General features: G+C 49.0%; 1 protein-coding gene across 9 annotated transcripts in view; it reads left to right on the top strand.

Annotated features, from left to right (window-relative positions):
- Window positions 1-26,584, top strand: part of LOC107144789 (cocaine esterase-like) — an 80,702-nt gene that overhangs the window by 8,247 nt on the left and 45,871 nt on the right. For 2 of the 9 annotated variants that reach the window (XM_048792041.1, XM_048792035.1), the window contains exon 1: window positions 19,118-19,208. In XM_048792041.1, coding sequence (XP_048647998.1) covers window positions 19,133-19,208 — 76 coding nt within the window. In that variant the 5' untranslated portion in view covers window positions 19,118-19,132. Of the gene's footprint in view, window positions 1-43; window positions 953-3,590; window positions 3,708-5,962; window positions 6,049-19,098; window positions 19,209-21,481; window positions 21,687-22,676; window positions 22,819-23,541; window positions 23,676-26,584 lie in introns of those variants that run through there. The other 7 variants (XM_048792037.1, XM_048792040.1, XM_048792038.1 and 4 more) reach the window with 7 other exon arrangements.

Below are 26,584 nucleotides of genomic sequence, written 5' to 3'. Positions count from 1 at the left end.
TCAACAGAGCTCATACTGACCCTTGCCCTGCCCTGATGGGAGGGCATGTGCATAGGAACCCCAACGGAGAGGGCCTACCCCACTGGCCACTGTTCGACCAGGACCAGCAGTACCTGCAACTGGACATCCAGCCTGCTGTGGGCCAGGCCCTGAAGTCACACAGGCTGCAGTTCTGGACCAAGACCCTGCCTCAGAAGATTCAGGAGCTAAAGGGGGCTGAGGACAAGCACACAGAGCTCTAGCTTCCTTGTCAGGAAGAGAGGGGTTTGCTAGGTGTGATGGGGTCTTCCTGTGGTGCCCACACATGCCCACCCAAGAACATGGGTTGACCCACTCATTCACATAGCTATTCGTCCATACACTCCTCCATGGATCCTCTCTTGTTAGACACACTCAGTAATTCCCAATGCATGCCCACCTTCCTCCTCACCCCACTGTGCCTGAAACCCTCACTCCCTTCCTCCCCTCTCCTTCCCTACAACCCCTCCTATCCCCTCCTCCCAGTTGCCACACCCTCCCATGCTGACAGAGAAGTTTTAGGAAGCAGAGCTGGTACTTTTCTGAACCCCTTGCCCACCTGTCAGCAAGTACCCCATGTTCTCATACCAGTGGGTCCTCTTAAGAAAAGCTCCAGTGTTTTACCCCATCAGGCTGCTGTGACAACAACAGCAACAGCAACAGCAACAACAACAACAACTCCAATAATGACCTAGCTGGGCACGGTGGCACATGCCCATAATCTAAGCCACTCAGGAGGCTGAGGGAAAAAGAATTATATGTGCATCCCAGGCTGGCCACTTGTGGAGACCTGAGTGCAATATAAACTAACAAGTCTGGGAGAGTAGCTCAGTGGTGGAGTACTTGCCAAGTATGCACAAGGTCCTGGGTTTGATCACAGTGCTACTACCAAAACATCAACAAATAAAAACTTGGTAGCTTATAAACAATGAAATGTGTTGTCTTCTGTGGAGGAGGTGACAAGTCCAGAATCAAGTGTTAGCAGATTTGTTGTCTGGGGAGGTCTTACTTTGGTTTCTAGATGGCACCTTCCCACCATGTCCTCACTTGGCAGAAGGGGCAAACAAGTTCTCTTGAGCCTATTTGACAGTTCCTAAACACAGTCCCCTCCCAATGATTCATCACTTTCAGCCTGGATTTCTTTCTTTATTTCCTGATTTCCATCTACATGACCACAGCTCACCCTCTGGGGCACCATGCTTTCCCACTTCCTAACACAGGAGTCACCTCACACTCTTACATGGTGCAGCTTCCTGCACCATCGAGTGGAAAGGATGAAGTACTGTTTTTTAATGACTTTATTTTTAGTTATTTATTATTTTTATGTGGTGCTGAGGATCAAAACCAGTGTTTCACCTGTGCTAGGCGAGCACTCTACCACTGAGCCACAACTCCAGCCCACTACAGATGCATACAGTAATACCCAAAGGGGCTCCCATGATGTTTTGTAGATTTTTAATAGATTTTAAACAGCCTTAGTGTTGAGTCTAAGTGTGTGTGTGTGTGTGTGTGTGTGTGTGTGTGTGTGTGTACAATGTTAGGGACCACACCTACAGCCTTGGCCTGCTAGGCAAGCACTATACCACTGAGCTACATCCATTCACAGCCCAGTGTGGAATAACTTATATACAATTAAATTAATCTCTTGAGTGATCAAAGCTGATCTGAATCACTCTGAGGTAACATGTAAGATAAGCAAACACCACCACCACAAGTTTTACCAGTTTCTTTTACTTCCTAAACTTCCTCATGCCCTTTGTAGTCCTTCCTTGCCCTGAATCCTGCTCTAAGGCAGTCACCTAATTGCTTGTTCCTCTAGTTGGCCTTGCCCCAAATATGATGCAAATGGACACTTTTAGGAATGGCTCTGTCACTTCTCATACTATTTTTGAGATGCAAGCAGATCTCAGATTCCTTTTCCTGGGGAGTGGCATTCCTTGTAGAATGCTTTATCCATTGACCAGTTGATATACATCTGAGTGTCTTCCATTTTTGACCAATTCTCATGACATTTTCAGAAATTATTTATTTGGACCCATGCTGTCATTTCTCTTGAGGAAAGACCTGAGAGGAGAATTGCTGAGTCATATGGCAAATGTGTGTGGAACATTTAAGAGAAATAAAAAAAACTCTTCTCCAAAATGACTCTGTCACTTTGCATCCCTACCAGACATTTATGAGGGTATCAGTTGCTCCATATCCTCTTCAACACTTAGTCTGATGGTCTTAGATCAAATTGTATTTAAACCACGTGTTGGGGGATCTCATTGCAGATGTTTGTTTTGACTTTTAGACTCTGCCTCCATCTTTCATTCTCTCTCTCTCTCTCTCTCTCTCTCTCATCTCTATATATGTATAAGATATAATATATACAAATACATAAACAGATACACTCCTGAAACTCTTTATCATTTCTCATTATTACTGTTATCTTGGTCATTGTCAAAGCCAAGGCCTGTGTAAGATGGTGCCATAAATGGCAGAGCCCCTGGGGACCTTCACCCTAGCAGACTCCAGATTAGGAAGAAGCACTTGTTGTCCAGTTGACACAAAGGAGCTCATAATAGGACTGAGCTGGGAGGAGCCCAGAGCCCAGCTAAGAACTAGGTGAGGAGAATCAGAGCAGAGAAAGCATCTGCCCAGGAGGGGCTGGGGCGATGGCTTAGAGCAGAGTGCACTGCAAGAAGAATTGAACCCACAGCAGGCTTGCTGATTGGGTGGAGGTCAAAGAGAAGCAGTACTCTCAGAATGCTGGCTACTCACATCTGGATAAAGCTGATTGCTCCCTAAAGTGGCTGCAAAGGACACGACACTAGCTTGTCAGAGCCTATGGGGGCAGGGGAAAGCTAGCCAAGGACAGTTTGCAGGGGAATTTCTAGGCTGCCTGGCCCCACACCCCTTCATCAGGGAAATCTGGTTAAGCAGGTACTCCTAACCCAGACTGGTTTACATTCACACATGCAGGGTTCAGGAAGTTGAGCAACCCCACACCTCTTCATCAGAAAATTCAGGTTGAGCAGGTACTCCTAACCCAGACTGGCTTCCATTCCTGGCCCACGCAGGGCTAAGGATCTTTCAGAATCTGTCAGAGGCACCTAAGCTCTGGGAGTTCCCTGGAACAGCAAGCACAGTCACACCTCCCTGCCACAGTGCAAGCAGTTCCCCTCACTCCAGCAAGGTCACCTGTATTTCTCCATCTCTGGAAACCTTCATTCTGCACCCCCCAGAGAAGCCCTCCAGGTTCCTCCAGTTACATCCAGCTCTCTGCTCCCTGCTCTCCTCCCCAACACCCTCATGGGCCTGTAACAGCAAAGACAGGGAATTAGTGACTCCAGGTGTAAGGAGAGGGGTCCTGGGATCTCAGAGGGGCTGCAGGGGCTGTGTGGCACCTTCAGAGGTGCCCAAGGGAAGAAGAGGGGTAGGGCCCTGCCCGCTGCACACTGGCCCCATGACCTCTGAGAGTTCAGAGTGACTCGCCTGCAGCACACACCTTGCAGGGCACCACCCATTTCCCAGCCTCCTCACTGTCAGGTACAAATTCCACCTGGCAGAATGCTGCTCTGCATTTCCAGGTGAAGCCCTGGGAATATAAAAGCAGCCCTGGGAGCCGACCATGTGCCTGCATCGACTTCCTGCCTGGCTCATCCTCGTGGCCTATGGGCTCCTGATGCTCCTCATCCAGGGCCAGGGTGAGGCTGCCATGGGGAGGGTGGTAGAGACCGGGTTGGATCTGCCAAAGTGCACAGAGACAGAGCCTGAGCCTGGAGGGAAGGCACCAGGGCGGGTAGTTGGTAGAGGAGACAGATGAAGGGGATGAGGGGCAGGAGGGTGAGCCAGAGAGGGTCAGAGCTGCCTGAGGACACCCTCAAGGAGGAGTGAGCTAGAGTGAGGGGTTCTGAGGAGCACAGTATGGGCCAGTCAGAAGCCTCCTGGCAAAGGAACAGGGATAGGGGACCTTTCCCTCCTGTGTGTGTCTGTGGCTGTAACTACTACTCCCCCTTGGGTAATAACCACAGCAATAAGAAGAGCTTGCTGGTTACATTAGGTTCTGAGTGTGTTGACCCCTTGGCCAGTGAAGTGCTGGCACCTTCCATAGCATCCACAGGCAAGGTTACTGGTCCTGGGGGTTACAGAAGCCCCTTCTCAAAGCTGATCTGAATCACTGCTGGGTTCCCATCACTGGAAAATCTGAGCTGACATGCCTTGGATTATGTTCTAGAACAAAGGCAATGTTCTCTGTACCTGCTAGAAGTCTCTAGGCCCTTATCAGAAGGTTTTGGCAGGAGAGAACCAAGCCCAGGGAGGGTCACCAGCCCTGGATCCCTCCCACACCAAAAGCTCCTATTGTAGGTGTTGGACATAGACCCAACTTTCCCAGTCTAATCTGCACTGAGGAATCCTTGTTTGCCTGTCCCACTTAGATCAATACTGATAGGCTTCCTCCCTTATCAGGGGCATTTAAGAGAACCAGAATTTTATCAGCAAGAAGATTTCTCTACCTTAACTGAAAGATTTTATTTTCAACAGACTTAAAAAAAAAAAAAAAAAAAAAACCTGAGTCCTGAGAGGGTATAGATTTGTGTCACACAGTCTTCTGACCACCAAGTCCTGGCTCCTCTACAGGCCCATCTAGGTCTTAAATAGGGTCCAGGTCTTTCACACTACTCATCTTTGTCTCTCACATAAATGGTAACAAACCCATCTTTTCTGGTGTGACCTTTTCTTCATCTGGACACGGGGACACTTCCTACCACTACATACATACATGGGTGAGATTCCTCCTGCTGTTTCATGCAGGGCTTCTCCTCAAGGAAGCAGAGACATTATGTCATCAGATTGCGAGCAGGAATATTTAGCAGGCTTTTTCCTTTGTAATTACAAATATCAGGCATTAGTGGCCAGTCACCACTTGAGTTACATGGACCATGATCCCTCTGGCATGGCATTGTGTGGAGACAGCATGTTGGTAGGGACAGGAGTGTGTCTTTGGACTTGGAGAGATGTTGGTCAATTTCCTTCTCTGGTCCTGTGAGTGGCTGCTGCCTTGGCCTGACCTGTACCAGGGAGCATCAAACATGCAGATCCTAGCGGACCTGGTGAGAGAGAGGAGGAGGTTTGGAGTTTTTAACTTTTTCTTATGGAAACCAGCTCATATCTACCACATTCTAGAGTGAAATCTTGAACCTGGGGGAGGGAAGGCTCCAGTGATGTGGGAGCTGTGGAGATGTCAGCAATAGCAGGAGAACTGTGGACCTGACTGCCAACTTCCTACACCCTGAAGCACAGAGAGGACTGGGACAGTCTGAGGGCTGCACAGCACCCAAGAGTGGACCCATTTTAGGGTAGAGAGAAGAGTTAAACCTAACATGCCCAACATCAATCTTTACCAAATATCATGACTTGGACAAGCCAGATATATCTAGGTTGACTTTCCACTGGCTCCTTGTCTTGATCCCCAAGCCCAGGCAGGACAAGATTTGTAGGGTCTGAACTCATTACTCCCCTCCTAATGTCCATTTCTCCTTTCATGAATGATGCTTCTTTATGTCATTTCTTGTCTTCTCAAGCATGAGACCCTTGAGGATGGAAAACTTTAGTTCCATTCCCACTGTCCTCCTAGTGCGTGACATGACCTGGCACAGTGAGTGCAGTGGACATTCTTGCCCCATCAGCCCAAAAGGTATTTTGCTGGCAGATGCTAGGGCTGAAGGATGGTGGCAAGGCACAGGGTTTTGGTGAGCCTGGAGGGATAGGCTGTGAGCTGGTCGAGTGATAGTGGTGGTGGAGATAGGGACTAGGGAGGGGCAGAGAGATTCTGAAGTGAATGTTGACAGATCAAGCTCCCTCCTCAAGGCTGAGCTGAGGAGGGCCAACCAAGCCCAGTGCTGCAGGTCAGCAGCTGAGTGGGCAGACCAAAGTAGAAAGTGCATCTCTCTGCCCACAGGCCAGGACTCAGTCAGCCCCATCCGGACCACACACACCGGGCAGGTGCGCGGCAGCCTTGTCCATGTGAAGGGCACCGATGTGGGGGTCCACACCTTTCTGGGAATTCTCTTTGTCAAGTCACCTGTAGGACCACTGCGCTTTGCAGCCCCTGAGCCCCCTGAACCTTGGAGTGGCATAAGGGATGGAACCTCCTACCTGGCCAAGTAAGCTTACCTGGGATCTGGGAAACCTCAGTTCTGGGGTACGGGTGGGTACTCCGAGCTCTGGGCCAGGCTGCAGTGGCTCCTTCATCTAAACTTCACTGCAAGGCCTGGGGCTATAGATCAGTGCTAATGTGTTTTTAGCAACCTACTGCAAACCCAGGCCCTAAATGAACAACTATATTAAAATATATCCCTCTGCATTGGAGCAATTCCCATATTCCTTTTTCCAATGCAGGAATAACTTTGCCAGGCCCCTGCCTCAGGGCTTGGAAACCTAAAGTCATTAGCTCCAGGTGCTGAACACATGAGCAGAAATACATGTCCCTGGATTTGGCTTATTCCAGGTGTTCTCTCCCACCAGGGGAGATGTGTCTGGGAATGTTTCGGCTTGGCTCTCTGAACCTATAAAAGACCTTGACTCCAGCAGTTGATGCTGCAGATCCTTGAGGAAGGCAACAGTGTGACCCCACCCAGAAGGTCAAGGGACACGTGTATGTGCTCATAGCTCAAGTCTCAGTGGAGGGGTGAGGTTTTCTGAGAGCCTTGAGTTGGGCTGTGGGATGCCCCATTACCCTTCTATGACAAACTAACCTCCATCCACTCAGACACCAGCTGTGTGGGGACACCTATGCCGTTCTAGGCATGAATGGGGACAATGATAAGTGGTAAATGTCAACACAGGCAGCCAATGTTTCCCAGAGTTATGATTGCCCAGCCTCAGGGGGAGTGGGACACAAGTGCTCAACAAATTTGAGGCCTCCCTGGAGGTCTGGGATCATCCCTGCTTACCCTGAACCTGTTGCCTGGAACTCAGTGGGAAATTACTTGAAAGAAGGACCATGTGAGGCAAGACATCTGTTAAAGCAGGGAGTGAGGTTGTCTGGGATCGAGTCAGGACCTGAGGTCTGAATTGACCACGGCTCAGCCCCTGGAGTAACTGTATTCCATTGTCACCAGGTGTCTGCAAAATGCGGATGCATTGAATAAAGAGGCTCTGAACCTAGGGAATATAAACTTGCCTCCCATCCCCATGTCAGAGGACTGGTGTACCTCAGCATCTACGCGCCTGCACATGCCTGTGAGGGCTCTAACCTGCCTGTGAGTGTTAAGTCATGGTCAGTTGAAGGGTGGGAGAACATTTTTGGGAGAACATTAGAAGTGGGCTTGGGACATGGTTCAAGGTAGAGAGCTAGCACAATGTTGTGAAGGCCTGGGATTGACCCCAAGTACTACATAACAATACCAACGAACTGGAAGACACAGGTTCAGCTGGACACCACTGTGGTGTGAATTACCATGAAAAGTTTCTCATTATCAGCTCCAAGAAGGCCTCTTATGCAGTCAGGAAGCTGACCTAGGCATGGAGTCAAAGAGCCCTGGATGCTCTCAGAGGCCAAATGATGGGACCCACTGATCCACTCACCAGCTTGTACCCAAGAGATCCATTCAGGTGCCCAAAGCTGCACTTTGAGATCACTGAATTCCAATACCCATGGATTATTTTGGGGGTCAGAAATCAGATGACAATTTAAATTAATGTTCAAGTAGGATAATCACAGAAACGTCACTTTTCTTTTCCTTCAGAGTAGTTCTGAGAATAATAGATCCAGGTTTTGATTCATGAGTAGACCCCACAGTATGGGAGACTGGATCTTCCAAATTAAACTTATGTCCCTTACCAGTGTCCCAGTTCATGAGGTCCTGTGTGGGTTCTACATGGGAAGTGACACAAAAGCCAAAGTGGTGTTCAGACTAGGGATTCAGCTAGGACAGGTTGGGCACGGTGGCTACCACATGGTATATCTCCTGATTTCCCAGGTGATGGTCTGGATCCATGGTGTGGCCTTGGTGGTGGGCTCGGCTTCTATGTATGATGGTTCTATTCTGGCAGCCACTGAAAATGTACTGGTGGTCACTGTTTAATACCAGCTGGGAGTTCTGGGCTTCTTCCATGAGCCTGGGACAGAGATGGTCAATGGGGACAGAACAGACAGATGATAGTACAGTGATCATTGTCCCTGCCACTTTTCAGCACTGGAGACCAGCATGCCACTGGCAACTGGGGCTACCTGGACCAAGTGGCCGCCCTACGCTGGGTCCAGCAGAACATCGCCCACTTTGGAGGCAACCCTGATCGCGTCACCCTTATTGGTGGGTCTGCAGTGGCACTAGTGTGTCCTCACATGTGGTGTCTCCAATGTCCCAAGGACTCTTCCATGGTGCCATCATGGAAAGTGGAGTGGCCCTACTGCCTGACCTCATCACCAGCTCATCTAAAGATGTCTCCACAGTGAGTATCCTTTACTACCCAAGGCCAAATCTGGTGCCTCACCCTTCAACTTTAGAGCCTCTGGTACTCTATTTTATGGGAACAAAAACCATGCAGGTATCTCCAGAACTGGCCAACACACCAGGGTTACTGAGGAGCTCAAAGGTCAGAATCCACACACCTCTGCCTCAAGTGGTTGATTTTGCTCTATAGTCTGCAAAGCTGTACCCTGGAGGCCTCATCCTCAGAAGACCCATGTAAGCAGGTGTGATGGCTCCTCTGCCTGACACCTGATCTTCAGGAAAGGTAGAAGAATTTCACACCTGCGGCAATACATACATGGTACCCTTTGAGAATTATGGGTAACCCAAACACAGCTGAGACCTAAGGTAATACCACACTCCCCACCTCGAGGGATGATTCAGCTTCTTTTTGGTGCCTTTACAGATGGTGGCCAACCTGTCTGCCTGTGGGCAAATAGAGTCAGGGGCCCTGGTGAGCTGCCTGCGGGGCAAGAGTGAACAGGAAATGCTGGCTATTACCCAGGTAGGGCTGAGACAGGGGTTATGGTATAAGGAAAATATAATCCTTTCCACTGTGGAACAATGATCCCATTTCCAAGGCTTGGTCTTCTTGTATCCTCATAGCCCTGGATTGGTAATTGAGACAAAAATATGCTAAACAAGGTGTAGAATCCCTGAATGTTGGTGTGAGCATCATTGGTTGAGTTGGGATGGGTTGGAGGTAACTCAGGTGTCATTAGAACAGAGACTTTCCTTCCTGTCATCATGTACCTTGAATGCCCACTTAGAATTTCAGTGTCATTCCTGCTGTGGTGGATGGGGCCTTCCTACCCAGGCACCCCCAGGAGCTTCTGGCCTCTGCTGATTTTCAACCTGTTCCCAGGATCATTGGTGTCAACTATGATGAGTATGTGAGGAGACAGGGGTTATGGTATAAGGAAAATACAATGGCTGGCTCCTTCCCATGATGAATCCCCTCTCAAAACCCCCACAATAGAGTCAGGTGGGAGTGGCTTTAGATGTCATAGCTCCTGGTCATCCCACCCCCAACTGTAGACTATCCCTTCACCACACAGGTCGTGAGCCCCCCTGAAATCCACAAAGACATAGACAGAGAGACCATGCGAGCTGTTCTACAGAGAACATCAGCACAGATGGTGAGGCCCCTGGGGTTCTGTGGCAAGCAAGAGTGCAGCCAGACACTCTTCCTTTTCAATGATCCCTAGGAACAAAGATTGATCTATGTGCATTTGTGAGTGGGGGTCACCCCACAGTTTGACAGCTCTGCCCTATTCTATGACACATCCTAGACCCCATCCACAACATCAAGTGGCTACCTCCCTGAAACTGCTTAACATGACTCTCCCTGATCCCCTGGACTAGATGAAGTTGCCTGCCGAATGTGCTGACCTATTGATGGAGGAGTACATGGGAGACAACTAGGACCCCCAAACCCTCTGACTCCAGTTCCAGGAGATGATGGTGGACTTCATGTTTGTGATGCCTGCACTCCAAGTAGCACATTATCAGAGTGAGTGTATCTGAACCTGAATCCTGGCTTCCTAGGAGACAGCTCAGAGCTGTGGGTCCCAGGTGAGGTCTGGTGTCAGGCCCTGACACATATCTTTATCCAGACCCGGGTCCCAGGTACCTGAAAGCCCTCATCTCTGTAAATACTATGGCTAGAGTAAGAGAGAGACATCACACTCATTTTACAGAGGAGGGGACTAATGTAGTGGTACTCAAGGACTTGCCCATGACCACACAGACAGAAAGTCCAAGATATGAATTAACAAAGAGTCTTCCAACTGCCCCTGATCCATTCTGGGCTTCCAAGCCACTGTGAACATTCAAGCCAGCTTTGGACCTAGCAATCTTGCTACCAAGAGGGACACATCCTGTCCACCCTCCAGGTTCCCATGCTCCTGTCTACTTCTATGAGTTCCAGATCATCTCAGCATCTTCAGGGACATCAAGCCACAACATCTGAAGGCTGACCATGATGATGAAATCATCTTTGTGCTTGGATCCTAAATCAATGGCATCAGAGGTGAATTCTCTTTGTTCCAAAGGAGCATTCTCGTGCTCCTGGTGGCTATCACTCTTATGGTACAATGAGAAACTGGGGCTAAGAGAGAGCATGGGATCCAGTGTCTACCATCTTATAAATCAACAGGTCATCAAGGGTTAGACCTTTCCCACTCCAATCTATGCTCCTTCCACCCGTTCCCAACCCAACCATGGTGTCTAGCATAAGAGAAGAGGGGGGTGGTTAAAGGCATAATTATTTCTTAAATGACTTCACAGTGTCCAAAAGAAGGAAACTTCTAGGCCAAAGAAGAGCCCAGTGTTGATTCAGTTAAAGGCTGGGAGTAGTAAAGGCAGGTTGGGCAAGCAAAGGGCCTGGTCCCAGGACTGTTAGAAAAGGGAAGGGACACAAGCCTGGGGCTGGGGTGGTGAGTTGGCACAGGAGTGGACAGCTGGATGGGGTTGGCCAGGACCTGGACCCTTGCCTTCCTCCTCCCACAGTTGAGCTCTCTGAGGAGGAGGAGCTGCTGAACAGGAGGATGATGAAGTACTGGACCAACTTTGCTCAAAATGGGTGATGACAGCTGCACACCTCAGGCTCCCAGGGGCCACAGGCCCTCCAGTGCTCCCCTTGTCTGAGGTGACCCCATAAGGAAATGTATATCCTTAATCACATCCTAGCCCCCTCCCCAATGGGAAGACCCACACTAAAAGAGGGTGCTTTTGGGGTACAGGTCACTGGTCTCTTCTCACAGTGTTACAGAGGGTGAGCCATAGTGCTGGGCTACCATGAAAGCCACCTCTCACAGGGAAGGGCAACACAGTCTAGGTTGCTCTGCCCTGTGTGGAATGACACAAGTGAGAGGTCATTATTTTCCTACATCAGGACACCTCTCCCCATTCTCAAAACCCCTGTGTGCCTGGCTGGATGCCCTGTTCATAATTGGGGTGGAAAGTCAGGTCTGAGTTCAACAGAGCTCAGACTGACCCTTGCCCTGCCCTGCTGGGAGGGCATGTGCACAGGAACCCCAATGGAGAGGGCCTACCCCACTGGCCACTTTTCGACCAGGACCAGCAGTACCTGTAGCTGGACATCCAGCCTGCTGTGGGCCAGGCCCTGAAGTCACACAGGCTGCAGTTCTGGACCAAGACCCTGCCTCAGAAGATTCAGGAGCTAAAGGGGGCTGAGAACAAGCACACAGAACACTAGCTTCCTTGTCAGGAAGAGAGGGGTGTGCTAGGTGTGATGGGGTCTTCCTGTGGTGCCCACACATGCCCACCCAAGAACATGGGTTGACCCACTCTTTCACATAGCTCTTCGTCCATACACTCCTCCATGGGTCCTCTCCTGTTAGACACACTCAGTAATTCCCAAGGAGGCTGTGGATGGGTAAACTAGTTCATGCCCACCTTCCTCCTCACCCCACTGTGCCTGAAACCCTCACTCCCTTCCTCCCCTCTCCTTCCCTACAACCCCTCCTCCCAGTTGCCACACCCTCCCATGCTGACAGAGAAGTTTGAGGAAGCAGAGCTGGTACTTTTCCAAACCACTTGCCCACCTCTCAGGAAGTACCCCATGTTCTCACACCAGTGGGGCCTCTGTAGAAAACCTGTACACCAGAAGCCACAGTGTTTTACCCCATCAGGCTGCTGTGACAACAACAGCAACAGCAGCAACAACAATTCCAATAATAACCTAATGAGGCATAATAGCACATGCCCATAACCCAAGCCACCCAGGAGGCTGAGGTTAAAGAATTACATATGCAACCCAGGCTGGCCACTTGGGGATACCCGAGCTCAAAATAAAATAACTAGTTCCAGGAGAGTAGCCCAGTGGTTGAGAACTTGCCAAGCATGCACAAGGTCTTGGGTTTGATCACAGTGCTACCAACAAGATATAAACAAATAAATACAATAAACTGGGTAGCTTATAAATAATGCAAATGTGTTGTCTTCTGTGTTGAAGGTGACTAGTCCAGAATCAAGATGTTAGCCGATTTGTTGTGTGGGGAGGTCTTGCTTTGGTTTCTAGATGGCACCTTCCCACTATGTCCTCACTTGGCAGAAGGGGCAAACAAGTTCTCTTGGGACTATTTGACAATTCCAAAACCCTGTCCCCTCACAATGATTCATCACTTTCAGACGGGCTTTCTTTCTTTTTCAATCAAAGCCCAAGTAGTAGACTGATTTTATTAGTGATGTATTTTGTATGTGGTTGTGTGTGTGTGTGTGTGTGTGTGTGTGTGTTGGGGATTGAACTCAGTGCATTAGAACTTAATGCACTAGAGTTTAGAGCGTGCCAGGCAAGCACTCTACCAACTGAGCTCTATCCCCAGCCCATGGAGACTGGCTTTCAATGTATGAATTTGCAGCACACAAACTTTCAGGCCAAACACTTAGATTCCCACATCTAACCCACCCAGGCTACAAACAAAACCAAAGTTCCATATCCCTGAGCCCACCTGGGGATTAAATGTCATCCTTCATTAACATTTAAATCTACACACACACACATCTCTTTCTGTCCCAAGGAGGTGACAGGCCCCATCCTTATGAGAAGCAGGACTGGGCTTTTCCATTGGCTTCTGGAGCCTGGGCCAGCTGGGTGCATCCTGGAGAGCCAGGTGGGGTCCTCAGGGTCCTGTCTCCTGAAGTTGCCTCTTATTCTCTGTGGATCTGCAGACACTGTGAGCCCCACACTGACACAATCACAACACAGCTGTGAAGATGTTTCTCTGTGGGGTGTGTCCTGGAAGAGGTCTTGACATGTCAGGAGGTCCAGACATATAGCAGAAGGGATTCTTGTTCCTGGCTCCCTGAGGACCTCTCCATCCAAAATCTTTCAGAATTCCCTCTGCATCCTCCTGACCATCCCCCACTCACTGTGGCATCCATGTGTTGACTTTCCCTCTCACCTCATTGTTGTCCCTAAACTTTTCTGGCCCCTCCAATAGAAACCCTCTCATCTTTTATCTCAGTAATCAAAAGTGCCAAATGAAGCTCAATATATCCTTTTGTTCCTTCAAAGCATTTTCTCTCTGTCATTAAAAGGCTGTGAACCTCACTCCATGGACCTTGATACTACCCCTATACCCTCCCTCTCACCAACTTACCTCCCTCTGACTCTGCCACTTCACAAGAAAGTTCCCTCTTTCACCCAGTGCTTTTAAGCTCAACCACAGGGCTCCAAGGCCTTTAGGGCTAAAGATGAAGATTGCCGTATTTCCCATCCTGGACACCAGGGGGCAGACGAGGATAGCGGTAAGCCTGGGTGACTGGATCTCTGCAGAGGTGAAAAGACCTTTTAGTTCCTTTTAGTGTACAGGGACTGGTGCATAATCCTTCATCTCTGTGCTGCAAACATTCCTTGTGCTCCTGCTGCAAACATGCCCCTGTATGGTTTTCAGTTCTGAGCATGCACAGGATGCTTCCCAGAGTGGTTCTGCTCTAGCGCGCCGTCAGTGAAACCACATCCTCTGTGTTTGAGGTCAGCGTTGCCAAGCTACCAGGCCAGGAAGAGAGTCAGATGCTTCAGGGCATAAAACCCCCAACTCATAAGGCCCCCTTTTCATAGGGACAATGATCCTTCCAGTCTGCCTTCCACCACGTACAATATTTAGAGCTTCCTCATAGTGTGGCTACATTAATCATAAAGATGATTGGGTTTTAGATGTTGTATAACCTGCTTGCTTATGTATGACTGGAGGATGCATTCTATATCAATTGTAATCATTTCCACATTAAACGAGCTTGTCTGGAGGTTGGCTGAGGTTGTCACCTGCCAGCGCTCTCACCAGCTCCCAAAATGTCTATGTGTTGACTCCGCATCTCTACCCACTGTGACTGAGGTAGCTAAGTGACTAACTAAACCATACCAGTGGACTGACCTCCCAAATGTAATCACATACAGACATACCACACATAACACAAGTGTGTACACATAACACAATAGCAAAGGCCCTGTAGCTTTTTGAAGGCAAATTTTCAGTGCAATGTTACAGATGTTTTAAAAGTTCAATAAAAAAAGGACTGATCAGAAAAACATTAACCTGGGTGTGTAGGATCAAAATCATGGTCTCAAAAAATATGGAATTTAAGAAAAAAAAACCCCAAAGAGTCCTAGAAAATATGACCAGCTGGTAATTAGTAAAGTATCACACAATTTACTTTTTGGTTTAGTATTGTATGAGTTCAGGTAAAAGACACTTTTACTTTTTTTTCCTGCCTAGGGCCTTAGATCAGTCTCTTACTGAGTGTGAAGAATTCTTCCACTTACCTTTTAATGTAAGTCCTAACTTAGGTCTGGAAGGAGCTGGGTAAAACTGCTATTCCCTAACCCTGCTCCCAAACTCTCGTGGCTTCCTTAAGTAGGTGACAGTTGAATAGGATCATGGACAGTTAGATCCTATGATTGGGTTAGGTACTGGAATTCCTTACTGTACCCTGAGGGATTGGAGGTAAAGGACCCTAGCCTCCTTTCCATTGGGGAGAGGTCACTAAGGGAGAAAGGTAACCCTAACCCTAACCCTAACCCTACCCTAACCCTAACCCTAACCCTAGCCCTAGCCCTACCCTAACCCTAACCCCTAACCCTAACCCTAACCCTAACCCTCAACCCTCAACCCTCAACCCTCACCCTCACCCTAATCTCTAACCTGAACCCGAACTCTAACCCTAACCCTAACCCTAACCCCTAACCCTAATCCTAACCCTAACCCTAACTCTAAATTCAGAAATACCAGGATACCACCAGCTATGGCCTCCTTCTTTCTCTCAGGAGAAGTCTTTTTATTACCACTTTTTTTAAACTACTTTTTAAATAAAACCTCCTTTATATGCTTACCTTGGCACTTCTCTAATGTTCAAACTTAAACATTTGATGAAGAAGAACTCATCACAATAACCAGTGGTTTCCTATTCATCCCCTAAGGACCCTAACTCTTTTTCTTTTGGTAGCTGGGATTGAACTCAGGGGCGCTCAACCACTGAGCAACATCCCCAGTCCTATTTTGTATTTTATTTTATTTTATTTTTTAGAGACAGAGTCTCACTGAGTGGCTTAGCACCTCAACATTGCTGAAGCTGGCTTTGAATTCCCCATCCTCCATCCTTCTGTCTCAGCCTACAGAGCCACTGGCATTACAGGCGTGTCACCACACCCAGCTAGGAGCTAACTCTTAATACCATTATATTGGAGATTAGATTTCAATGTGTGAATTAGGTGGACCCAAGTTCTCAGACCCTAGCACCTTCCACCCAAGATCTCAGCAACCAAGACTACAAACTACCAGAAAATGTCTCTGCTTATTTAAAACAACCCACTCACCCATTTATTTCCATCCCAGAGAGGTGACTGGCCCCACACTTGTGAGAAGCAGGACTGGGTTTTTTCCATTGACCCTACAGCCTGTGTTAGGTGAGTTTGTCCAGAGAGCCAAGTGAGGTCCTCAGGGTCCTGTCTCTTGAAGTTGGCTCATATTCTCTGTGAATCTGCAGACATGTGAGCCTCACACTGACAAGATTATAACACATCTGAGAAGTTGTTTCAGTGTGGTGTGTCCTGGAAGAGGCCTTGGAGGCTCAGGAGATCCAGAGAAGAGATCCTTGTCCCTGGTTGCCTGAGAACCTCTCCATCCAGTAAGGTGTCCTTCTGCCTTGCAGAATTCCCCCTGCAGCCTCCTGACCATCCCCCACTCACTATGGCATCTACATCATTGATTTTCCTTCCCCCTCTTTGCTGTCTCTAAACTCTTCTGACTCTTCCTATAAAAACCCTCTCATCTTTTCTCATTGAACACAGGTAGCAAATAATGCTCAATGTGCCTCTGGGTTCCCTCGAATCTTTTTCTATCAGACACTTAGAGGCTGGATTTCTCATCCCAAAGACCTTGGGAGTCCCCCACCCCCCAACCTCTGACTGACATGCCCTCCTGGGGCACTACTTTTCCCAGGGGAGATGACCCCCTTGTTTCCATTCACTACATTTAAGCCCAAAGACCTTCATGAATTTCAGGCAAAAGATGAAAATTCCATTTTGCCATTTGGGCCACCAGGGCACAGACAAGGTTAACATTAAGCCTGAGGGGGCCCAGTACAGGAAAGACTTTCCTTTTGGTGAAGACTGATGGGTGCATCCTTATAGCATTTACTGAGTTCCTGCGAGTATGCCTCTATGTTTCAGTTCTGCAGAAGCACACTGTATTACCCAAAGGGGCTGCCACAATATGCTGTAGATTTTTAATAGATTTTAAATAGCCTTATTGTTGAGTCTAAGTGTGTGCGTGTGTGTGTGTGTGTGAGTGTGTACAGTGTTAGGGACCACACCTACCTCCTTGGCCTGCTAGGCAAGCACTATACCACTGAGCTACATCCATTCACAGCCCAGTGTGGAATAACTTATATACAATTAAATTAATCTCTTGGGTGTACAATTTACTCACTCTGAGGTAACATGTAAGATAAGCAAACACCACCACCACAAGCTTTACCAGTTTCTTTCACTTCCTAAACTTCCTCATGCCCCTTTGTAGTCCTTCTTTGCCCTGAATCCTGCTCTAAGGCAGTCACCTAATTGCTTGGGTTCCTCTAGTTGGCCTTGCCCCAAATATGATGCACATGGACACTTTTAGGAATGGCTCTGTCAGTTCACATACTACTTTTGAGATGCAAGCGGATCTCAGATTCCTTTTCCTGGGGAGTGGCATTCCTTGTAGGCACACACCACACTTTATCCACTCACCAATTGATATACATCTGAGTGACTTCCATTTTTTTTGACCAATTCTATACATTTTCAGTTTCCAATTCTGAAACTCTTAGGAACATTGTCAGAAATTGTTTATATGGACCCATGCTGTCATTTCTGTTGAGGAAAGACCTGAGAGGAGAATTGCTGAGTCCCATGGCAAGTGTGTACGGAACCTTTACGGGAAATACCAAACTCGTCTCCAAAGACTCTGTCACTTTGCATCCCCTAGAGGGGAACCTCTAGGCTGCCTGAATTTGAGCCCCACATTCCTTCATAGGGAAGCCATTTATGAGGGTATCAGTTGCTCCATATCCTCTTCAACACTTGGTCTGATGGTCTTAGATCAAACTGTATTTAAAAGACGTGTTGGGGGGTTCTCATTGAAGATGTTTGTTTTGACTTTTAGACTCTGTCTCCATCTTCCATTCTCTCTCTCTCTCTCTCTCTATATATATATATATAAATATATATATATATATATATATATATATATATATATATATATCCGATGAAAATAGAGGGGAGATCNATATATATATGGTAAAATACATACAAACCCATACACAGATACGATGCCGAGACTCTTCTTCATTTCACATTATTACTATTATCTTGGTCATTGTCAAAGCCAAGGCCTGTGTAAGATGGTGCCATAAATGGCAGAGCCCCTGGGGACCTTCACCCTAGCAGACTCCAGATTAGGAAGAAGCACTTGGTGTCCAGTTGACACAAAGGAGCTCATAATAGGACTGAGCTGGGAGGAGCCCAGAGCCCAGCAGAGAACTAGGTGAGGAGAATCAGAGCAGAGTAAGCATCTGCCCAGGCTGGAGCTGGGCAATGGCTTGGAGGAGAGTACACTGGAAGGGAAACTGAATCCACAACAGCCTTGCTGATTGGGTGGAGGTCAAGGAGAAGCAGTGCTCTCAGCATGATGGCTATGCACTTGTGGATAAAGCTGATTATTCCCCAATGTGGCTGAGAAGGACACTACACTGAGATGTGAGAGCCTATGGTGGGGTGGGGGTAGGCTAGCCAAGGATGGTTTGTTTGCAGGGGAGCCTCTAGGCTGCCTAAAGTTGAGCCCCACACCCCTTCATCAGGGAAGTCAGGTTGAGCAGATCCTCCTAACCCAGATGGGCTTCCATTCACCCACGCAGGGCTCAGGATGTTTCAGAATCTCCAGAGGCACCTAATCCCTGGGAGTTCCCTGGAACCAACAGACACTCATTTCACATCTTTCCAGTGGATAAGTGACTGTAAACTGGACCTTGGTTTTGTGTTGATGGGGTATCTACAGAAATGCCTTCACAAAGAAGGGTCAGACTGAGAAGGGTGGGGCCCTCAGAGGATCTCAGATCATGGTCTATAAGACATTAGGAACTATTGAAGGGCACCCAGTCAGCTATGAAGGTCACAGTCACACCTCCCTGCCACTGTGTAAGCAGTTCCCCACACTCCAGCAAGGTCATCTGTATTTCTCCATCTCTGGAAATCTTCATTCTGCCCCCTCAGAGAAGCCCTCCAGGTTCCTCCAGTTACATCCAGCTCTCTGCTCCCTCCTCTCCTCCCCAACACCCTCATGGTTGACAGCCAGGACAGGAAATTAGTGACTCCAGGTGTGAGGAGAGGGGTCCTGGGATCTCAGAGGGGCTGCAGAGGCTGTTCAGCAGCTTGGGAGGTGGCCAAGGGAAGAAGAGGGGTAGGGCCCTGCCCACAGCACACTGGCCCCATGACCTCTGAGAGTTCAGAGTGATTCTCCTGCAGCACACCCCTTGCAGGGCACCACCCATTTCCCCCCCTCCTCACTGTCAGATCCAAATTCCACCTGGCAGAATGCTGCTCTGCATTTCCAGGTGAAGCCATGGGAATACAGGAGCAGCCCTTGGAGCCGACCATGTGCCTGCATCGACTTCCTGCCTGGCTCCTCATCGTGGCCTATGGGCTCCTGATGCTCCTCATCCAGGGCCAGGGTGAGGCTGCCATGGGGAGGGTGGTAGAGACCAGGTTGGATCTGCCAAAGTGCACAGAGACAGAGCCTGAGCCTGGAGGGAAGGCACCAGGGCGGGGGAGTTGGTAGAGGAGACAGATGAAGGGGATGAGGGGCAGGAGGGTGAGCCAGAGAGGGTCAGAGCTGCCTGAGGACACCCTCATGGAGGAGTGAGCTAATGTGAGGGGTTCTGAGGAGCACAGTATGGGCAAGTGAGAAGCCTCCTGGCAAAGGAACAGGGATAGGGGACCTTTCCCTCCTGTGTGTGTCTGTGGCTGTAACTACTACTCCCCCTTGGGTAATAACCACAGCAATAAGAAGAGCTTGCTGGTTACATTTGGTCCTGAGTGTGTTGACCCCTTGGCCAGAGAAGTGCTGGCACATTTTGTAGGGTCCATAGGCAAGGTTACTGGCTCTGGGGGATTACAGAAGTCCCTGGTACCACTTCTCAAAGCTGATCTGAATGACTGGTGCCTTCACTTTACTCGCGAACTGAAGCTAGCATGCCTTGGATTGTGTTCTGGGACAAAGGCGATGTGCTCTATACCTGCTAGAAGTCTCTAGGCCCTTATCAGAAGGTGCTGGCATAAGAGTACCATGCCCAGGGAGTGTCATCAGCTCTGGATCCCTCCCACGTCAAAGGCTCCTAGTGTGGGTGTTGGATATAGACCCAACTTTCCCAGTCTAATCTGCACAGAGGAATCCATGTTCACCTGTCCCCCTTGGACCACTACTGATAAGTTTCCTCCCTTACCTGGGGCCTGAGAGAACCATAATTTTATCAGCAAGATTTCTTTACCTTCACTGAAAGATTCTATTTTCAACAGTCTTTTTTCTTGAACTCACAACCAAAAATTTAAAAAAAAAAACCTGAGTCATGAGAGGGTATAGATTTGTGTCCCACAGTCTTTTGCCCACCCAGTCCTGGCTCCTCCACAGGCCCATCTAGGTCTTAAATAGGGTCCAGGTCTTACACACTACTCATCTTTGTCTCTCACATAAATGGTCACAAACCCATCTTTTCTGATGTGATGTTTTCCTCATCTTGACATGGGGACACTTCCAACCACTACATATATACAGGGGTGAGATTCCTCCTGCTGTTTCATGCAGGCTTTGTGCTCAAGGAAGCAGCGACATTATGTCATCAGACTGTGAACAGGAATATTTAGCAGGCTTTCTTCTTTGTAGTAAGTAATATCAGGCATTGGTGGCCAGTCACCATATGAGTTACATGGACCAAGATCCCTCTGGCAAGGCATTGTGTAGAGACAGCATGTTGGTAGGGACAGGAGTGTCTTTGGACTTGGAGAGATGCTGGCCAATTTCCTTCTCTGGTCCTGTGAGTGGCTGCTGCCTTGGCCTGACCTGTACCAGGGAGCATCAAACATCAGATCCTAGGGGATTTGGTGAGAGAGAGGAGGAGGTTTGGAGTTTTTAACTTTTTCTTATGGAAACCAGCTCAGATCTACCACATTCTAGAGTGAGAACTTGAACCTGGGGGAGGGAAGGCTCCAGTGACGTGGGAGCTGTGGAGATGTCAGCAATAGCAGGAGAACTGTGGACCTGACTGCCAACTCTCTGCACTCTGAAGCACAGGGAGGACTGGGGCATCCTGAGGGCTGCACAGCACCCAAGTTTGGACCCAATCTGCAGAAGAGAGAAGAGTTAAATGCAACAGGCCCAACATCAACCTTTACCCAAATATCATGACTTGGACAAGCCAGATATATCTAGCTTGACTTTCCATTGCCTCTTGCCGTGATCCCCAAGCCCAGGCAGGACAATTTTTGTATGGTCTGAACTCATAGCTCCCCTCCATACGTCCGTTTCTCCTTTCATGAATGGTGATTCTTTATATCATTTCTTGTCTTCTCAAGCATGAGATGCCCGAGGATGGGAAACTTTAGTTCCATTCCCACAGTCCTCCTAGTGCCTGACATGACCTGGCACAGTTAGTGCAATGGACACTCCTGCCCCATCAGCCCAAAAGACATTCTGCTGGCAGTTGCTAGTGCTGAAGGATGGTGGCAAGTCACAGGATCCTGGTGAGCCTGGAGGGATAGGCTGTGAGCTGGTCGAGTGATAGTGGTGGTGGGGATAGGGATGAGGGATGGCAGAAAGATTCTGAAGCGAATGTTGACAGATCAGGGTTCCTCCACAAGGCTGAGCTAAAGAGGGCCAACCAGGCCCAGTGCTGCAGGTCAGCAGCTGATTAATGAGACCTGAGCCTGAAGTACATCTCTCTGCCCACAGGCCAGGACTCAGTCAGCCCCATACGAATCACCCACACCGGGCAGGTGCGGGGCAGCCTCGTCCACGTGAAGGGCACCGATGCGGAGGTCCACACCTTCCTGGGAATTCCCTTTGCCAAGCCACCTGTAGGACCACTGCGCTTTGGAGCCCCTGAGCCCCCTGAACCTTGGAGTGGTGTGAGGGATGGGACCTCCCACCCGGCTATGTAAGTTCTCCTGGGGTCTGGGAAACCTCAGGGCTGGGGTGGGGGTGGGTACTCTGAGCCCTGGGCCAGGCTGCAGTGGCTCCTTCATCTAAACTGCACTGAACGGCCCGGGGCTGTAGGTCAGTGATAATGTGTTTTTAACAACCTGATGCACCGGCTTTGAAACCCAGGCCCTAAATGAACAAATGTATAGAAATATATCCCTCTGCATTGGGGCAATTCCCACATTCATTTTTCTAATGCAGGAGTAAACCTGCCAGGCCCCTGCCTCAGGGCTTGGAACCCAACAGGCATTAGCTCCAGATGCTGAACACAAGAGCAGAAACACCTGTCCCTGGATTTGGCTTACTCCAGGTGTTCTCTCCCACCAGGGGAGATGAGTCTGGGAGAGGGTCGGCTTGGCTCTCTGAACCTATAAAAGACCTTGACTCCAGCAGTCGATGCTGCAGGTCCCTGAGGAGGGCAACAGTGGTGGCTCCTTGGGGACCCCACCCACAGGGCCAAGGGAAAGGGGCATGTGCTTACAGCTGGAGACTCAGTGGAGGGGTGAGGTTTTCTGAGAGTCTCGAGTTGGGCTGTGGGATGCCCCATTACCCTTGTGTGAGAACTAACCTCCATCCACTCAGGCACCAGCTGTGTGGAGACACCTATGCTGTTCCAGGCCTGAATGGGGACAGGGATAAGTGGTGACTGTCAACAGAGGCAGCCAGTGTTTCCCAGACAGGGCCCTAGAGTCAGGATTGCCCAGCCGCAGAAGGAGTTGGAATCAAGTGTTCAACAATTTTGAGGCCTCCCTGGGGGTCTGGAATCCATCTCTGCTTCCCCGAGCCTGTGGCCTGGAAACCAGTAGGAAATGACTTGAAAGAAGGATCATGAGAGGCCAGGCATCAGTTAAGGCAAGGAGTGAGGTTGTCTGGGATCGAGTCAGGACCTGAGGTCTGAATTGACCACTGCTCATCCCCTGGAGTAACTGTATTCCATTGTCACCAGGTGTCTGCAAAATGCAGATATAATGAATATAGAGGCTCTGAACCTACAAGGTATAAACTTGCCTCCCATCCCCATGTCAGAGGACTGCCTGTACCTCAGCATCTACGCGCCTGCACATGCCCGTGAGGGCTCTAACCTGCCTGTGAGTGTTAAGTCATGGTCAGTTGAAGGGTGGGAGAACATTTCTTTGAGAAAAGGATTAGAAGTGGTCTTGGGACATGGTTCAAGGTAGCGAGCTAGCACAATGCTGTGAAGCCCTGGGATTGATCCCAGTACTACATAACAATATCAACGACACTGGAAGACACAGGTTCAGCTGGCCACCAATGTGGTGTGGACTACCATGTAAAGTTTCTCACTATCAGCTCCAAGAAGGCCTGTTATTCAGACAGGAAGTTCACCTAGGCATGGAGTCAAAGAGCCCTGGATGCTCTCAGAGGCCAAATGATCTGACCCACTGATCAACTCACCAGCTTCTACCCAGGAGATCCCATTCAGGTGCCCAAAAGCTGCACTTTGAGATCACTAAATTCCACGACCATCGATTACTTTGAGGGCCAGTGATTGGAACACACTTTAAATTAATGTTCAAGTGAGGTAATCACAGAAACATCAATTTTCTTTTCCTTTCAGAGTAGTTCTGAGAGGAATAGATCCAGGTCCTGAATCCTGGTTAGAACCCAAAGTATGGGAGTCCTGATCTTCCAAATTGAACTTACTCTGTCACCAGTGCCCTAGGTCATAAAGTTTTACTAGCATTCTGGGTGAGCAGCTATACAAGCCAAAGTGATGTTCAGACTAGGGGTTCAGCCAGGACGGGAATCGGCACTGTGGCTACCACACAGTATATCTCCTGATTTCCCAGGTGATGGTCTGGATCCATGGTGGTGCCTTGGTGATGGGCTCAGCTTCCATGTATGATGGTTCTATTCTGGCAGCCATTGAAAATGTACTGGTGGTCACTGTCCAGTACCGCCTGGGAGTTCTGGGCTTCTTCAGGTAAGCCTGGGACAGGGATGGTCAATGAGGGCTGAGTAGACAGAGGACCATCCATTGATCATCATCCTTGCATTTCTCAGCACTGGAGACCAGCATGCCACTGGCAACTGGGGCTACCTGGACCAAGTGGCTGCCCTACGCTGGGTCCAGCGGAATATCGCCCACTTTGGAGGCAACCCTGATCAGGTCACCATTTTTGGCGGGTCTGCAGGTGGCACTAGTGTGTCCTCACATGTGGTGTCTCCAATGTCCCAAGGACTCTTCCATGGTGCCATCATGGAGAGTGGAGTGGCCCTGCTGTCTGATCTCATCACCAGCTCATCTAAAGATGTCTCCACAGTGAGTATCCTTTACTGCCCAATGCCAAATCTGCTGTCTCACACTTCAACTTCAGAGCCTCTGCCACTCTGTCTGTTCCATGGGAACAAAGACCATGCAGGTCTCTCTGGAACTTACCACCACAACAGGGATTCTGAGGAGCTCAAAGGTCAGAATCACACACCTCTGCCTCAAGTAGTTGATTTTGCTCTATTTTGATCTACAAAGCTGTGCCCTGGAGGCCTCATCCTCAGAAGACCCATGTAAGCAGGTGTGATGGCTCCTCTGGCTGACACCTGAGCTTCAGGGAAGGTGGAAGGATTTCATACTTGCTGCAATACACACATGGCACCCTTTGAGAATTATGGGTAACCTTCACACAGCTGAGACCTTAGGCAGCAACTCCCTCCCTGTCTGGAGAGATGATTCAGCCTCTTTTTGGTGCCTTTACAGATGGTGGCCAACCTGTCTGCCTGTGGGCACGTAGAGTCAGAGGCCCTGGTGAGCTGCCTGCGGGGCAAGAGTGAACAGGAAATGCTGGCTGTTACCAAGGTAGGGCCTAATGGACGTTAGTGAGGAGACAGGGGTTATGGTGTAAGGAAAATACAGTGCTTTCTACTGTAGAACTATGATCTCATTTCCAGGGCTTGGTCTTCTTATATCCTCATAGCCCTGGATGGGAATTGAGACAAAAATGCTAAACCAGGTGTAGAATCTCTGAATACATCATGGATTGAGTTAGGATGGGTTGGAGGTAACTCATGTGTCATTAAAAAAGAGACATTCCGGGCTGGGGATGTGACTCAAGCAGTAGCGCGCTCGCCTGGCATGCTTGCGGCCCGGGTTCGATCATCAGCACCACATACAAAGATGTTGTGTTCGCCGAAAACTAGAAAATAAATATTAAAAAATTCAAAAAAAAGAGAGACTTTCCTTCCCATAATCATGGACTTTGAATGCCCCCTTAGCCCTTCATGATCATTCCTGGTCTGGTGGATGGGACCTTCCTACCCAAGCACCCCAGGAGCTTCTGGCCTCTGCTGATTTTCAACCTGTACCAAGCATCATTGGTGTCGCCAATGATGAGTATGGCTGGGGCATTCCAATGGTGGGTCCCCTCTCCAAACCGCCACCATAGTGTCAAGTGTGAGCGGCTTTAGACTTTGTAGGTCCTGTTCATCTCACCCCCAACTATAGACTTCACTTCACCACACAGATCTTGGGCCCACCTGAAATCCAGAAAGACATAGACAGAGAGACCATGCGAGCTGTTCTGCAGAGAATATCAGCACAGACGGTGAGACTCCTGGGGTTCTGGGCCAGGCAGAGTGCAGCCAGTCACTCTTCCTTTTCAGCAATGACCAGGAACCAAAATTGATCTATGTGATTTGTGGGTGGAACCACTACAAAGCTTGACAGCATTGTCCTATTCCCTGACACATCCTAAATCTCAATCCCTACCCTCTAAATCCTGCCTCCCTGCCTGATCACCTGGACTAGATGAAGTTGCCTGCCGAATGTGCTGACCTGTTGATGAAGGAGTACATGGGAAACAATGAGGACCCCACACCCTCCAATTCCAGTTCCAGGAGATGATGGCGGACTTCATGTTTGTGATGCCTGCACTCCAAGTAGCACATGATCAGAGTGAGTGTATCTGAACCTGAATCCTGGCTTCCTAGGAGACAGCTCAGAGCTGTGGGTCCCAGGTGAGGTCTGGTGTCAGGTCCTGACACATGTCTTTATCCAGATCCTGGTCCCAGGCACCTACCTAATGGCCCTCATCTCAGTAAATTCTTATGGCTAGAGTAAGAGATAGACATCACACTCATTTTAGAGAAGAGGGAACAAAGGTAGTAGCAGTCAAGGACTTGGCTGTGACCACACTTCCAGGAAGTCCAAGATATGACTTAACAAAGAGCCTTCCAACTGCCCCTGATCCATTCTGGGCTTCCCAGCCACTGTGAACATTCAAGCCAGCTTTGGACCTAGCAATCTTGACACCAAGAGTGACACATCCTGTCCACCCTCCAGGTTCCCATGCTCCTGTCTACTTCTATGAGTTCCAGCATCGGCCCAGCATGTTTAAGGACATGAGACCGCCACATGTGAAGGCTGACCGTGGTGATGAGTTCATCTTTGTCTTTGGGTCCAACTTTAGTGGCATGAGAGGTGAGTTCTCCTTGTTCCACGGGAGCATTCTCATGGTTACAGGGTGGCAATTACTCTCATTGAACAATGAGAATCTGTAGCTTAGAGAGAACATGAGATCCAGAGTCTACCATCTTCCAACAACAGATCATTAAGGATTAGACCTTTCCCAGTCCAATCTATGCTCCTTCCACCTGTTACCACCCAACCTTGGTGTCTAGCATAGGAGAAGATGGGGTTGGGTAAAAGCCAAATCATTTCTTAAATGATTTCACAGTGTCCAAAACAAGGAAACTTCTAGGCCAAGGAGAGCTCAGTGTTGGGCTGGGAGTAGTAAAGGCAGGTTGGGCAAGCAGAGGGCCTGGCCCCAGGACTATTGGGGGAGGGAAGGGACACAAGCCTGGGACTAGGGTGGTGATGTGGCACAGGAGTGGACAGCT

Source organism: Marmota marmota, unplaced genomic scaffold (assembly GCF_001458135.2).
Source record: "Marmota marmota marmota unplaced genomic scaffold, marMar, whole genome shotgun sequence".
Classification (NCBI taxonomy): domain Eukaryota; kingdom Metazoa; phylum Chordata; class Mammalia; order Rodentia; family Sciuridae; genus Marmota; species Marmota marmota.
Note: the sequence above shows the minus strand (reverse complement) of the source record. Positions and strands in the feature narration are given on the sequence as shown.